General features: G+C 36.0%; 1 protein-coding gene across 1 annotated transcript; it reads right to left on the minus strand.

Annotated features, from left to right (window-relative positions):
- Nucleotides 1-8,112: 8,112 nt before the first annotated feature.
- LOC133198381 (uncharacterized) lies at nucleotides 8,113-11,911 on the minus strand. The gene is made up of 9 exons (XM_061334477.1): nucleotides 11,758-11,911; nucleotides 11,282-11,574; nucleotides 10,901-11,079; nucleotides 10,509-10,585; nucleotides 10,206-10,337; nucleotides 9,871-9,987; nucleotides 9,386-9,639; nucleotides 8,957-9,284; nucleotides 8,113-8,870 (listed from the first exon to the last, which is right to left on the minus strand). Exons 1-9 carry the CDS (start codon nucleotides 11,909-11,911, stop codon nucleotides 8,113-8,115), a joined length of 2,292 nt encoding a protein of 763 aa, XP_061190461.1.
- Nucleotides 11,912-16,481: the final 4,570 nt, after the last annotated feature.

The raw sequence follows: 16,481 nt of genomic DNA on the forward strand, positions 1-16,481 counted from the left end.
ATGCGAGGACTAACCCAAATCTCCCGGGCGGATGCTGGACCAATACATGTGAGAGGACTAACCCTAATCTCTCGGATGGATGCGAAACTAACCCTAATCAGTCGAAAACTTGTGCAAGGACCAAACCTAATCTCTCTCAGGTGGGTGCAAGACTAACCCTAACCAGTCAAAAAAAGTGCAAGACTAACCCCTTATCAGTTGAGTGACGTAAATTTATCTTACGTCATAGTGCAAAGAGCGCGCGGATCTGGGAACGGTAAAGTAAAGTCTACCCGAAATTGAAACCGATCAATCAATAAACTATAGAGATAAGCTTGGGATACAATGCAAATTTGACACCACATGTATCATAAACTTTATCTCTTTCTTTGTCAGATAACACATAAGTGTAAATAATTTACTTAATCTTGTCCGCTGTAAAGCCCGAGTCAGTATAATTTGACAACGTTTTATTCAAGTGTGTCATGCACAGATATCTCAATATAGTGAAAGCTACAAAAATATGCGAATCATAAGCTGACAGCCTTAAACTTGATGGACAATATATCTTGACACTACGAAATATGGCACGAAAAAGTTCACATGTATGATGTACTAGTTTTACATTAACTACAGTTTTAGATCGAATCAAATATATGTAATAATTCTATCGAATATAATGAAAAAGGGATAAACTTACGCTTTGATGGGCTCCAAATAATCGGAAAAAAAGTTACAAGAACTGCAAAACAACATGTGACCACACGGGCAGAAATGCATCAACTAAATTAATTCATACAAGTAGTGATTAGCATTAGACTCCCCGCCTGATATGCTAATATCACACAAGCTTATCTTTTAAAAAGATTGGTGAGCTAGCGCTGTAGCATAATAAAATACAGAAGAAGATATCTGAACCATTTGTTAAATTTGCTGAATCGATTAATTATTAATAGGAAGGCAGATTGGTGCACTGAGGTGTTGAGTTTTGGGGGGGGGTGTCACAATTCAGAATGGTGAATCTAAGAGTATGCTTCACGTCGGCAATGGCATAACTCCTAACTGTGCTTTACGCATTTTGTATTTTACTGTATTTTCAATTTTGATGTGAAAAATAAAAGGTCAGTAGAACCAATGAGCACCTTCGGGCCTTTCCGGCAAGCTCGGAAAACATATCCGAGTTTGCCACGGTTTTCCGAGCTTGCCGGAAAGATCCATGAAGGTAGATTAGAAAAGCTATGTATTCACTATAACTTTTGTATTAACAGTCTTGGTTTTATAAGACCCGAGTTACTGTTACTTTTTGTTCATTTACGTGCAGGTTAGACAACAAAACACAAAACTTCAGATCATATGTATTTTCAGATGATAAACACTAAATTGACAGGTCTTACAGACATACTCTGAAAAGATTTTTGTTGTTTTTTCCGAGCTTGCCGGAATTATCCACTAAGGTGGTAAAACTGTAAGGAAAGCTAGATGTCTAGAATCTTGGCATTATATGGCCAAATTTTTTCTTGTACTTTTATGTGTAGGTTAGACAATAAATTAAAAAAAAAAAATCAGAATCCGGATCTAGACTGGTATTGACTGTCTCTAACCTACGAAATGTATATCGCGCATATCAGACAGGTAAGGCCAGTGTAAATTCGGATCTTTTCTATTTTTGTATGACAAAACGAAATTGTTATCGTACAGTCTATCTACAGTAGTTTTCCCAGAATCCCCGACCGTGAAGTCGAGCATGCGTATTTCAGAAATATAGACTAACGTAGTTGCTAGCGCTCGAGAGCGCTAGCAAATATACATTGCAACTTCAATAAACATCACTACTAGTGCCTAGAATAAAAAAAAATATCTATTTAAAACATCAATTTACATGTGCACCTTGCACAGACAGCAGTTTAACAGATTCACACACGGGGCGAACATACCCAGTCTTTGCATCACCTCGTAATAGAAAATAGAATGACGTCACCAAGTTTCAAGTTGTCATTTACAGACTCCCACTTCTGTCTCGACTGCAAAGTCGACAAGTAATCCGACTTCCAAAAGGTGTACGCCAGAATCTGAACGTATTTCCATTGAGAGCGATACATATCCTTAGTATCCACCTCCACAGGATGCCGTGTCATTGTTCCAGTCTTCTGTGTTAACAGAGCTGACGGTTTAAGTATAAACGGTGAGTTTGGGCCAGAGGAAACTGAAGCTTTCTTTTGGAGCCAAATGCATTAAGTTTTTTATTAATATCTACAAGCCAATGCGAGGTCTACTCTAAAACTTAACTAAGCTTTTATGATATAAAATCAGGATCTTTATGTGCAAATAAAATAGCACTGTCATCAGCCTATAAAATAAGTTTACTATCAATAGGATTTTCAGATTAAGGTCATACGCAACGTACATTACCTGTAGGTAGTTTTTCAAGAAATTCTTAACTTAAAATGAAGGTCCCCTAAGATGTTCTTAGACAAAAACTCAGAATATATTACCAGGGGTTTTGAAAAGATAACATATGATGAAAATTTGGCGTTTTTCTATGCAAAATATACCAAAATCCTCAAATGTAATTTTAGCTGGTATTTCTTCCAAATCTTTTTAGGTCACCTGAGTCACTCAGGTGAGCTATTGCTATCCGTTTTTGTCTGTCGTCGTCCGTCGTGCGTTAACTTTTGAACATTTTCAACTTCTCTAGAACCGCTCAACCAATTTCAACCAATTTTGGCATATAGCATCTTTGGGTGAAGGGGATTAAAAATTTTGAATTTCATGGTCCCTGCCCCCCTGGGGCCCACGGGTGGGGCTTAAACCACCAAAATTGATGCAATCTTTAAAAATCTTTTTCTTTACTCCTGGACATCAAGCAGTCAAACTGTTTACATGATTGTAATAAGCATTGGGCCCTCTACCTAAATTGTGAAATTCATGGCCCCAGGGTCAGGGGTTCTGGTGCTAGGGTGGGGCTATATAGATCGTATAGTGAAAGTGCATTATTTCTTTGAAAATCTTCTTCTCTTCTCCTGGATATTATTTAAACAAACTAAGTGCATGGTTATGACAAGCAATGATGCCTTTTCCAAAATTGTGAAATTCATGGCCCCAGGGTCGGGGGTTCTGGTGTTAGGGCGGGGCTCTATTGATTACATAGTGAAAATGCATTAATTCTTTGAAAATCTTTTTCTCTGCTCCCTGGTATTATTTAAACAAACTAAGTGCATGATAATAGTGCACAAGGATGATTTTTCCAAAATTGTGAAATTCATGGCCCCAGGGTTAGGGGTTCTGGTAGTAGGGCAGGGCTCTATTGATTGTATAGTGAAAATGCATTAATTCTTTGAAAATCTTCTCTGCTCCTGGATATTATATAAACAAACTAAGTGCATGGTTATGATAAGCATTGATGCCTTTTTCAAAATTGTGAATTTCATGGCCCCTGGGTCAGGGGTTCTGGTGGTAAGGCAGGGCTCAATTGATTATATAGTAAAAATGCATTAATGCTTTGAAAATCTTCTTCTCTGCTCCTGGATATTATATAAACAAACTAAGTGCATGTTTATGATAAGCATTGATGCCTTTTCCAAAATTGAGAATTTCATGGCCCCTGGGTCAGGGGTTCTATTGATTATATAGTAAAAATGCATTAATTCTTTGAAAATCTTCTTCTCTGCTCCTGGGTATTATTTAAACAAACTAAGTGCATAGTAATGATGCACAAGGATACTTTTTAACCAAAATTGTGAAATTCATGGTCCCGGGGTGGGCGTTCTGGTGTTAGGGCGGGGCTATATAGATCATATAGTGAAAGTGCATTATGTCTTTGAAAAATCTTCTTCTCTACTCCTGGGTATTATTGAAACAAATTGAATACATAGTTATGATAAGCAAGGGTGACTCTACCAAAATTGTGCAATTCATGGCCCCTGGGTCAGGGGTTCTGGTGCTAGGGCGGGGCTATATAGATCATATATTAAAAGTGCATTATTTCTTTGAAATGCTTCTTCTCTACTCCTGGGTATTATTGAAACAAATTGAATACATAGTTATGATAAGCAAGGGTTACTCTACCAAAATTGTGACAGTCATGGCCCCAAGGTCAGGGGTTCTGGTGCTAGGGGGAGGGGGGGGGTCTATTGATAATATAGTGAATCTGTAGTAAAAATGCATTTTTTTTTTTTGGAAAATCTTCTCTGCACCTGGTCATATCAGAGGCAAAAAGAGTAAAAGTTTTAATAAAGATTTTTGAACATCTGGACCATTTGGTCAAGTGTTCTGGTCCTGGCCAGGGCTCTTTTAATTTGTATTCAACTGAGAGGAGTTATTCCCCTTTGTCATTTACTTTTGATAATTAATCGCTGTAAATAATGTACTTGAAAGGTTAATAGAATAGGAGAAGTATGCAAGATTTTTTATTGTATAATACATAAAGTACTTTTATAGTTTAAATGATTAGGTAGATTTGTAAGTAATAGAAAAATTAAAAAAAAAAAGAAGGAAATTGAAGAAATAAGAAAAAATAAAATGAAAGGTCAGTGCATTAGATCTCGAGTTAAATGGGTTGAGGAAGGGGAAAAACCGACAAAGTATTTTGCAAGTTTAGAGTCTAGAAATTATATCAGTAAACAAATCCCAAAAATTATCAAAGAAGATGGATGTACGATATCCAATCAAGAAGATATTTTAAATGAAACAAAAAGATTCTATGAAAATTTATATAAAAAAAGAGAGAGTGTGGAAACAGATGATAGTATTTACACTAGATTAAAAGATTATAATATACCCAGACTAAGTGAAAGGGAATCAGCAAGTTTAGAGGGACCAATAACTAAGGAAGAAGTTTTATATTTTTTGAAAAATATGAAAAATGATAAAAGTCCGGGACCGGATGGATTTACATGCGAGTTTTTTAAATTCTTCTGGAAAGATATTGGTACATTTGTGACAAGGGCAATAAATAATGCTAATGAATCAATGCATTTTTCAGATGCAAATAGATTAGGGATTATTACTTGCATACCAAAAGCAGGAAAACCAAGAGAATTTTTTAAAAATTGGCACCCCATTAGCCTTTTAAATGTTATTTACAAACTAGCATCTGGGTGTATAGCTGAGCGAATAAAAAAAGTCTTAAATAAATTAATACATACAGATCAAACTGGATTTTTAAAAGGAAGATATATTGGAGAGAATATTAGATTGATTTATGATATAATGGATTATACAGAATGCAATCAAATTCCAGGATTACTTATGCTTATAGATTTTGAAAAGGCTTTTGATACTATCTCATGGAATTTTATTTACGAAACACTTGATTTTTTCAATTTTGGAACCTCAATTAAAAACTGGATAAAGACTTTTTATAGCAATATTAAATCCTGTGTCATACAAAATGGTTTTATATCTAATTATATATATCCAGAAAGGGGTTGTAGACAGGGGGATCCTATATCACCTTATTTGTTCTTACTATGTGCTGAAATATTAGGTATTTTAATTCGCAAAAATAAAGATATAAGAGGTATAACAATAGACGGAGAAGAGTACAAGATTTCTCAATATGCAGATGATACATCACTTATCTCTGATGGATCACCTGAATCTATGGATGGAATTCTTAGAGAATTAGACTAATTTGCGAAGGTGTCAGGACTCAAAATAAATTTTCAAAAAACAAAAATGATATGGATTGGTAGTAAAAAATTTTCAAAGGATGTATATCACCATTCTAGATGGAAGTTAGACTGGAGTAGCACAACTTTTGATCTTTTAGGGATTAAATTTTCAGTAGACTTACATAATATGATTAATCTCAATTATACATCAAAGTTAAGTGAGATTAAAAAAACATTAAATCAGTGGAAAGTAAGAAAGTTAACCCCCATTGGTAGGTTAACTGTAATTAAAACATTGATTATCCCTAAATTAAATCACTTGATACTTACTCTACCTAATCCATCATTAGAAATTGTAAAAGTATTTGAGGATGAAATTTATTCTTTTCTTTGGGGAAGTAAAGTCCATAAAATAAAAAGAAATACTATCATTCAAGTCTATAGAGATGGTGGCCTTAGAATGGTAGATTATTCAGAGTTTATGATAGCATTAAAATCAAGTTGGATAAGAAGATTAATCCATTCAGATTCCAAATGGGTAAAATTACTTCAAGCACAACTACATACAGAGATTAAAAATCTTTGGTTAATGGGTCCAGATTTTATTGCTAAATTATGTAAGAAAATAACAAACACTTTCTGGATAGAAGTCTTTAAAAGTTGGCTTAAGATATGTCTTGTAGAACAACAGAAAGATACAAATTTATTCCAAGAACACACATGGTATAATCCAAAAATCATCATGGGCGAGTCTTCTATCTTTCTTAAAAGTTATTTTAATGCTGGTTTTGTTTTCATCAGTGACTTATTTGACTTTGATAATAATTTTTTAAGCCTCGACACCCTTAAAGATCTCAGTGTAAAAACAAATTTTGTTGAATATTCTGGCTTGAAACAGGCAGTGTTAGATAGATTTGTGAACAAAAACCAAATAAATATGTTGATTTCGTATGTCCCAAATATACCCAATTCTGTGAAGATGTTTTATATTAATGTGAAAGGATGTAAAGATATGTATAACTTTCTTATTAATAGAAAGAAAGAAACAAGTACTTCAATTTTAAAATGGAATGAAGATGGATATTTATTCACTTTGCCTGAATGGAGTAAAATTTTTGAACTCCCATTTAAAGTTACACAAGAATCAAAACTTCAGTGGTTACAATTTCAAATTTTACATAGAATAGTTCCAACAATTTCATATCTTTTTAAACTTAAGATAAAGGAGTCCCCAGCTTGCAGTTTCTGTAAGAATGACATTGAGTCAATTGACCATCTTTTTGTTGAATGTTATTTAGTAAAAGAGCTTTGGAATGATATTGAAGAGTGGTTTCTGTCTAAGTTTAACATATCTGTAGTTTTTGACAAAACAACAATATTATTTGGTAAATATAAGAACAGGGATACACATAAAGTGCAAAATTTAATTACTCTGATAATTAAAAATTACATTTTTTCAAGTAAATATAAAAACCATCCACTGTTAATTACAATAACTCTAAAAACAATTATTGTGGAAAGAATCTTGATTGAGAAATTTTTACTATTGAAACAATGTAAATATATAGAGTTTGAAAATAACTGGCAGAGAATATGTGAAATGTTATAATTTATATGTATATATGCAAATTTTTTAAGGAATGAATGTTGCTCATTACCACCTTAATGTAAAAAAAAATACTATGCCCCCTTCTTTATTATATTAATTTATTTATCTTTTTCTTGTTTTTTTTACTTTCTCCCTCCTTTTCCTCTATTTCTTCTTTCTTCTTTTTCTTCTTCCTTATTAAACCAACTTTCACATAAGTGTATGTGTGTAAATGTATATCTAGGTATGTAAATGTACTCTGTATATGGTATTCTTAATATGCACATGAGTGAAGATATACGCTTATTTGATATAAATGTGAAAGCTGAAATAAATATTTAAAAAAAAAAAAATAGATAAATAAAAAATGAGTCAAAAATAACTTGTCTAATTCAATGTTCATCAAAGACCAAAAGAGTCCAATGTAAGAGATTTCATCAAGGAATTAAAATAGTACAGAATCACTGATAATTTGTTAATATACGGTATGGTGATAGTGATAAATGGGGAACAGATTAGAACCTAATTTATGAACTGTTAATGAAAACTAGACTAGTTATTTTGTTGATCCTGATCACCCTATTTTTCTTGCTTTTGGGCAACAAAGCTTCACCTTTCAGTTCCTTTTATACTCTATGGAACCTCTAAATTGTTGTATTATACTCAGGTGACCATTAAGGCCCTTGGGCCTCTTGTTTACAAGAGTACTACAGCAATAGATGATGAAACTCTAGAGTTTTCAGCATATGAAACCAGCCTTTTTTCTTGGATTTTTGTTAAAAATCTAATTTGCATAGTTGTTTGTACCTGAGTTACCTCTCTTTGAAGAAAGAAATGCAATAAACCCATACATACAACAGAAAGCACTGAAAGTTGTACATGCTTTTATGTTTTCATAGTCATAAAATGATTCTGAAGAGACTGAATATTTTTTTAATTTCCTGTCACTCTTGGTTTTCCTGCTGTTTTTTCTGATAGCTGAGTTCTTACCCCGTTTTCTTTGTCTCTCTGGTAAGCTAATAAAATGTGCTGAAAATGAAGAGCTGTTTCAGCAATTTTGTTTACAGTAAACTTGGATAAAATCTTATTATCAATAAGATTTTGCAATGATTGCATGTTTCTCATTTTCATCATCAAAAAATTCAAATTATCTACAACATTACCTACAGAATTATCTATAGAAAAACTATGCTTCATCATTATCTGACATGAAACTGACAAAGACAATAAAAGAGTTTGTAAGGCCAAGGCATCAGATTTGGCATCATGAGCATCATAATGAGTCACACACAGGTCCTTCAGCAAGTCTACTTGTTTATAACTCTTGCGGCCTGGGTAAAGTTCTCTAAGTAGAGATAATGTGTCCACAAACCCACTTATGTGTTCTGATGCACTAATACCGATGGAACTCAACACATGCACTAGAACTCGAGAGTCAAACTTGGCATTATGAGCCACAAGCAATACTTTCCCAAATTTTCCAAGCCAGTGTATAAAATTGTTCACTGCATCTGGTGTCCTCATACACTGAACTTCATGTCCATTTTTGTACATGCAGCCATTCTGTGTAGCAATACCAGACACAGCTGTGGCAGAAGCAGAAATTGGTTGAGTCAGTGGCAAAACATACTGACAAAACACATCATCATTGACAACAGAGGCCCCGATCTGTGTTATTTCACAATTGTCACCTGCAAAACAAAATTCAATCCATGGGAATAGTAAAATAAATGACAGAAATTTCAATTTGAGTTATTTTTGTAAAACTGATAATTACCTAAACCAGTAGTTTCTAAGTCAAAATATACAAACGTGTATTGACCTTCAGTAATAGGAGTAGGTACAGGTTTTCTCAGAGGTGGAGGTATTTCCTTGATGCTGTTTGGATCAGTATTGTTGTTCATATCTGTGTCTGGTTCGTATGTTCTTCCTTCCCTCACTTCTGCCGACTCTTGTGATTTATGCTGGTCCATCTTTTTCTGTGCCCTTTTTTTCTTGTAAGTACTTGTATCTTCAGTTTCTTTAGTTCTCTTCCTTTTCAAATCTATTTTTCTGGCTTTTGAAGAAGTAATTTCACCTGGGGATAATAGGAAGACTTCATTGACCTACAATGAAATGAAATGTAATTGATTTGAAACTTTACAATTGCTTTTATGAAATAATAAATGAATATACAAATTTTATACCTCTGTAACATAATGATGACCCAATTTTTTTGGGCAATTGCAGCTGCAACACGGAAATCATTGCTTTCTGATCCTGAATAAAAGTTTTGTTTTGGAGTCTTGCTAGCAATGGTATTGTTAAGGCTTTCATTAGGTTGTGTACTGCCCAGGTCTACTAGTTTATCTGCCTGTGATGTGTACAAGCTGAGTAGAGATGTCAAATCACTCTTTAGATCTTGGTTGTTCAGATATCTGTGGTATGGTAATTGCCAAGGCTTGTATGTTAGTGGTGAAGCTAAATATTTACACCAGGATTCACAGAAACTGTGATCACCAAAAACATGTCTTCCAATTGCCTCTAAGTTTTTCTTCATACCCGAGGGATCATTCTCATTTTGGGAAATGCAATATTTGAAACATTTTGACATATGTTAAATTGTCTTACTATTTAATTCTTTGCAGTTATTAGATTTTTTCAACTCGTATAGCTTATTTGTAAATTGTTTTAGAGTATGATTTCTATCACATTGCTTCTTTAGGGCCGGATTTATATCAGCTCTAGCTCTCGCTACTGTTGTGGAATCGTTATCCATAATTATGTTTCCAATATGAATGTTGCTATCCTGAAGTTCCTTCATCATACCTGTTATGATAATATTCTAACATGAACAATAGAAAAAATCAAAATGATGTTCACTGACTCATACAATCATGTGAAAAAATTTTGTTGTGTTTTTACATTTACATTTATCATGTTGATATTTTGTATAATACCAAGCATATCAGACTTTATACAAAAAACACTATACAATTATTTTAGCTATACACATGTCTGGTTCCATTACCTTAGAACTACCTGACCCATTATTCCTGCACTTATGTTCAGGGATATCTTTTTAGTCCTCTCTGCCCTTTCACACACTCTGCAGAACTTGTTTCTTGTTGCATAGGCAATGCATTTTCCCGTCTCTTTACCTATCATTGCAGCATGTTCTACAATTTAGATGATTTTATTTAATTTTGATCATGGTCTTATGGCATAACAATAGATATATAATACTTGGGTTTTTATACATCCATTCTTCAAAGTCATTCCAATATACATATATGTTATGGAAAAATCTTTATAGATATATATCTCTGCAAATTACTAATTTTTCAAACCTGACAAACTTGAATAAGATCGCCCTGAACCTCTTTTCTGCCATCCTCCATCGAAAGAGACTGAAAAGTCATCATTGCTGCAAAATCAAAAATGAAATGAAAGAAATAATGTTTCAGATTGTAAATTGACAAAATAAATAAAATAAAAATAAATTATTCAAGAAATAAATGCACAATATTTTGATGAATACATGTATATATCAATTGCATGCATTACTGATAATTACAGTTCTCATATTTATATAGCCAGAGATATTTTATTATTTGCCTAGCAATAGTTTATTAACAAAATTATATACACCATTTCCTTTCAAATGTGTGGGTCATAACAAAGAAATATGAGGACAGAATATATCAAACACTGGTCCTGTACAAAGATTTATTAGTATTACCAAAATGATTCCTGCTCTGCATTAGCAAACTCTTTACAACTTTTTTTGGCAACATCTTCAACTGCTCGACCAACTTCTCTTTCAGATGTTTTCAAAGAGGTCTTTGATAGTGGTGGGATGTTCAATACACTTAGAAGCATAGATAATTTTTTTCTCGCCAATGCCTGCATGGAGCATCCCTGCAATGTAATAAAAATTCTCTCAAGATACCATAATAAATATAACTGTACTCTAAGATGATACTTTGATCATATGAAGATGAATGATAAAATCAGTATTTAATAGTTACAAACCTAGTGCAACTTTTGTGTTCACATCAAATGCTCGTATCTCATTATTGTCCGAGCGAGAATGGCGTTTTCCTGTGGGAACATAGTTTACTGTGGTACAGAAAGTACACTTGATATGTAATAAGGAACCTAGTCCATATCTCTGTTCACCACAAATGTCTCTCAAATTCAAAGATTGTTTACATTTACAACAACCCTCTATAAGTTTATTCACAATAAATTCCAATTCAACAATTCTTCTTCCTGTGTTCCACTCTATGACATGTGATGTATCTTCGTCATCAATAAGCACTGGAACTACTTCCTCTTCACAGTCTCCATATATTGATAGATCGTAGGCATAGTTATGCTCCAAAATGTGGATTGGATTTTGGAAATCATCATCTCTCATAAATTTACCATAAATAACCAAGGGCATAAAAGAATGAGTAACACAAAGATATCTAAATGCTTAAGAGTGTTTTCTTAAACTTCAATCAATGAAGTATTTAGCCCTTCTTTGTTGTTTACTTATACGTCTATTATACGATATTTGCAAGTACATGTACACAAATCAAGATAACTTACTTGGAATAGGCAGTGGATCGTCAGGATCAGCTAGAGAATTTGTAGAAGGGACCTCAACTGCCACATTTTTCTGCCTATTACATTTAATCGATGTTATTTTACTTTGTTTTCCTTTGGAGATAAATCGCCCTCCTTTGTCGCGAATTTTCTCCATCATAAACAAAGATATCCTAAAACTATCTCTACGTACGAAAGAGCTCTCAAGGGACGTAATCGAAAGTAAAAATCGAACCCAATTCGGGAAATATTACGGAATCATTATTGGAACTCTTTATTTTTAGGAGATAGAAAAAATGAAGTAAAAACTACGTTGCGTCTGTCCTTAAAGGCAGTACAGAAACCCTAAATAGGCAACATGAATTTAAATATTACACATGCATATCAAATATAACAAGAATATGTTTTTTTTTTCAGTATCCCTTTTGTAATTTTCATAGAATTGTAGTATCTGTGCGACTGTCCCGTGGTACGACTTATTGTCTGTATTACTTAAGACGGCGGGACAGTCACACGGACCTCTTCTACACGTGGATGCCGAGCTGACAGGACGTGTCAGGGACAGCAGCAGAGCAGAGAGTCGGCCCGGGCCAGAACCTACGGATCTGTATATGTGTTTGTATATGTGTTAATAAATATTAGTAAAGAACCTCAAAGACTTTACTGGCGCCCAACTCGCGGGGCCCGGGAGATTCCCGTACTGCTGTCAAAGTTGTTTTTTTTTTTCAGGCATCGTTTTAGCCGCCATTTTTGGTGCTGCTAGGTATGTGAGAGCACGTGTTGGTTTTTTATGTATTTCTTGAATCAACTTTCAGAATTAATTTGTATTGTCTGTGATTTTATCTGATTTATTGTGATATTTTATTATGGATATGTCGGTAGAGGAAGCCGTGTCGGCTTTAGGCCTGGGCACTCGCCCGGCTGACAGGCGGTCAGACAATTTCAATTTTCGTTCTCCGTGTAGGATGGGGGTATACCCCGGGGAGGGGGGTTATTCACCATACGCTTTTAGCGGGAGTGAGCATTTTGCCTCCCGTCACACACCTTTTGCTCAGTCAATGTCAGGCCACATGGGAGGGGGGTTGCCCCTGGGGGGCCCCTCTACACCTCTGCCCGGCCTGCACTCGGGCATCCCCTGTGGGGAGGGTAGTGTATTACATGGAGAGTCAGAAAAAGAGGTAAGGTTTGCCCAGAATCAATTTGGCTCACCAGGGATGACGACCAGTGATTCCCTGGAGGCCTCTCTAGGTAGCCCGTGTAGGTGTGGCTCACCTGGTAGCACTGTGGGTTGTAGCCCACCTAAACAAGAATATAGTGAGGCCCCTTCAAATTCAGGGTTAGAGCATCCATATTCTTTAGGGCATGTGCATTCAGTTAGTAGCCACCCTGTCCTTGTGGGAGACACAGCTAACCTGGGGGGCCCTGCTACTATGGGTTATAGACCAAGCCGCTTGGACGAGGTTGTACCACACCCACTTGACCCCACCCTTCCGTCCCATACACCGTGTGTTAGTCAGCAACCTGAGAGGCCTATGAGGCCTGCACAGCTCACCTCCGAGTATGATCGTCAACATGTGAGGCCCGTAGATCCTGTAGGGCTCACCTGGGACCCTGCAGCCATACAGAGCCAACCTAGACTAGCAGATTTTGGTGCGCCCTTTCTCCCTGGGGATGATTTGCAACCCCGGAGCTCAATGCCACGCACTATATCTGCCCCAGCCCCTGTAAATGTTGGAGTGTCACCAGCAATGGTTCATTTACAAGTAAATCCTTTAGACACTGGTGTGACTGCTGCCAGACCCCAACCTACATCATTGTATGCTAGTTCCCCAAGCACACCTTATCATGTGCCCCAATCAGTGTACATCAATCCGGGGGGTAGGCATGCCCAACCCCCAGTACCCGACCACACCCAGTCTGTGTTGTACCGAGGCGAGAGTACTCCAGCCACACTCCATGGTATGGCTATGCCCAATGCACTGCAGCACCATAGTGTTCCTGTGTCAATGAATTGTAGTCCTGCCCATCCCGATACCCCAGCCTGCCATTTTGGAAGGGAGGGGGAGAGGATAGTACATGTTCAACCTAACATGTATGGGGCAGCCCATCCGGGATACTATGCTAGTCAGTCAGTCCGGGCTAACCAGGCTTGCAACTTTAGTACACCAATACATTATGGCTCACCTGGTTACCAGGGCACCACACCATACCCAGGTAGGGCAGCCACTGGGGGTAAGCCCCGGTATAAGGACCTTAGGTATGATGGTAAGACCAGTTGGAAGGCATTTTTGCACAAGTTCGTTAGGTTATCTCGCAGCCAGCTATGGACAGAGGAGGAGCAGCACGACCAGTTTTGTTTCTGCCTTGAGGGGGCAGCAAGCGAATACTACACCTTGCTGTTAGAAACCAGTAGCCAGCTCCACCTAGGTGAGATCTTGCAGAGATTTGAGAAGCGTTTTGGCTCCTCTGCCCCCGATCTCACTCATCAACTCAACTTCCAGGCTGCCAATCAGAATCCAGGAGAGTCACTTCGTCAGTGGGCAGACAGGGTGCTGACCTTGGGAGTCGGCCCGGGCCAGAACCTACGGATCTGTATATGTGTTTGTATATGTGTTAATAAATATTTGTAAAGAACCTCAAAAGACTTTAGAATATTACAAGAAATCCACCAATTCATAAAAAGGCAATACATCTTTTTGAAAACAGAAAACTGATTTTTGAGCAGTCTTTTGTTTTCATTAATATTTTTTTTATGATTTCTTCTGTATATATGTTGTTTCTATATCTGCAAAAGCTTAACTATCCATAGGAGTCTGTAAAATGTTGTGTTAGTGCGTAATAGGAAACACTTTATTGCATATTTATAGTTTTACAAATTGGAATTCACTGTGTAAGATTTAATCATAGCATTGTCTAATTTCTATTGCTAGTTTAACGGCATGATGGATGAGCATATCATGTTGATTGATTCTTCTGTGAAATCGTGATTTTTCCTGAAGGCTATATTCGTGGAACATTATTCGTGAAATTCGTCGGTACCCTTCATCCACGAACTTGCACCCACCACGAATTTATATACTAGGGTTTCAAAGTGACATTTCTTTTTGTAGATATGAGGATACGAGTTAATACTCGAAATTACGTCCCTACAAACCTGTAAAATTAAAGGAATCCACGAAAATTTGCCTCATGAATTTTGATTACACAATATTTTGTTTAACCTCATTCAGTATGCAGCAATATGTGACATAGCATACGTTTAGTACATTTTTATAGGGCCAGAATAACAGACAGTACCAAGTAAGCTCTTTCTTTTGAAATTGAGTCAATGATTCTGCGTTATTGTTATAAATGCGGTCTTTATAAGTAGCGTATTCCATCGTCTTTCATATTCTCCTGTCCATCAGATGACATTAGACCATATAAACCAGGGTTCCGTATCGCAGTAGTTGCTGGTACGAAAAGATCCCCCACAGCTCAAAGTTAAGGTCCAAATTTTAGCCTTCACGGGCAACTGATGGCTTCTCAGTAGGAGTAAAAAATTCTCGAAGGAACAATAAACAAACATTCATTTACCAAAACGAATTTTCTTAATGGGTCTGTTTTCCTTTTGATTGTTTGTCATAATTCAATATTAGGACGTTCTTAACCGTTAATTTGAGTTTTGTCTATTGAATATTGCATTCTCCTGATCTGCTCTCGAAATTCGGACCCATTCCCAATTGAAAATAAGTTCAGTGTTTTCCAGTATTTTTTCCCAATTGCTGAACAATGCTTTTATATTTAATTATCTTGGAAAAACACAAAGGAAAATTGTCAGATTGTCTGTAATTTTCACCTATTTAACTCGTTTAGAAAAGTTACAGTCATAACGCTTGTTTAAAAACACTGTAAAAACATCGCCAACTTTTAATCCGAATTTCCTCAGTTTTTCTGAAAATAGTGATATTGTGTAATTATGTAGATTTATTAAGCTATTTCCACCTACTCAATTGATCTTCGAGTGAATGGTAAGGACAAAGGTATTATTTCAGATTGAAAAATATATTTTCAATGCATTAAATTAAATACATATTAAAAGAGGACTTTAAGAAAATGTGTTCTTGGTATATTTTTTGCAGGAGGTATATTATCTCCAGAAACAGATTCGATAATGAACTTTGGCACATTAAGTTGTACTTCCTGGTTAAATGTTTATGGCTAGTGCAGCGTGGCTGTTTTTGAAGGCATCTAGTTGATTTACTGAGTTTGAAACGTGATTTACAGGAATATACTGTTCTCTTATGAAAGTCGCTGCCAGCATGTCTTTACAGGGGTACATGTACCAAGAGTAGTGTGAAAGGTTGATTGCTTCCATCTTTTTTGTGTTGAATGATCGCATTAGCATTGTTCAGCTGGTTCTGGATTGATTTCCTGGAACTACCTTTTTTTGTTTTAAGTCACTCCGAGAATTTTTCACTCATATTTTTGAGACGCCACAACTTGCCGATGTAGGTCTGCAAATTCAGAGTCGGCACTTGCGGTCTTTCAATGGTGAGGGATAATTTTTCATGCTAGCACCTAATGCGACAAGGGACCTCGGTTTAAAGTCTCATCCGAAGGACGGGTCAGTACGTCACGAAGTGGGATTCGAATCCTCGACGTTGGGATCAATTCCTTACTTCGCGACACGAGCTAACGCTCTATACCCACTGCGCCACGTGGCCGACGTATAAAATTTAGACCTA

The sequence above is a fragment of the Saccostrea echinata genome, unplaced genomic scaffold (assembly GCF_033153115.1).
Source record: "Saccostrea echinata isolate AGI-Se365-2 ecotype Australia unplaced genomic scaffold, CSIRO_AGI_Sech_v1 ptg000033l, whole genome shotgun sequence".
In the NCBI taxonomy this organism is placed as follows: domain Eukaryota; kingdom Metazoa; phylum Mollusca; class Bivalvia; order Ostreida; family Ostreidae; genus Saccostrea; species Saccostrea echinata.

Bases quoted from the DNA above. Each gene is read 5' to 3' on its own strand.
- LOC133198381 (XM_061334477.1), bottom strand. From the start codon at position 11,911: ATGGAGAAAATTCGCGACAAAGGAGGGCGATTTATCTCCAAAGGAAAA. The intron at 9,640-9,870 runs GTGATAGAAATC...GTAAATATTTAG, and splicing joins TCCGGCCCTAAAGAAGCAAT to CTTCACCACTAACATACAAG. The intron at 9,285-9,385 runs GTCATCATTATG...ATTTCATTGTAG, and splicing joins CAATTGCCCAAAAAAATTGG to GTCAATGAAGTCTTCCTATT.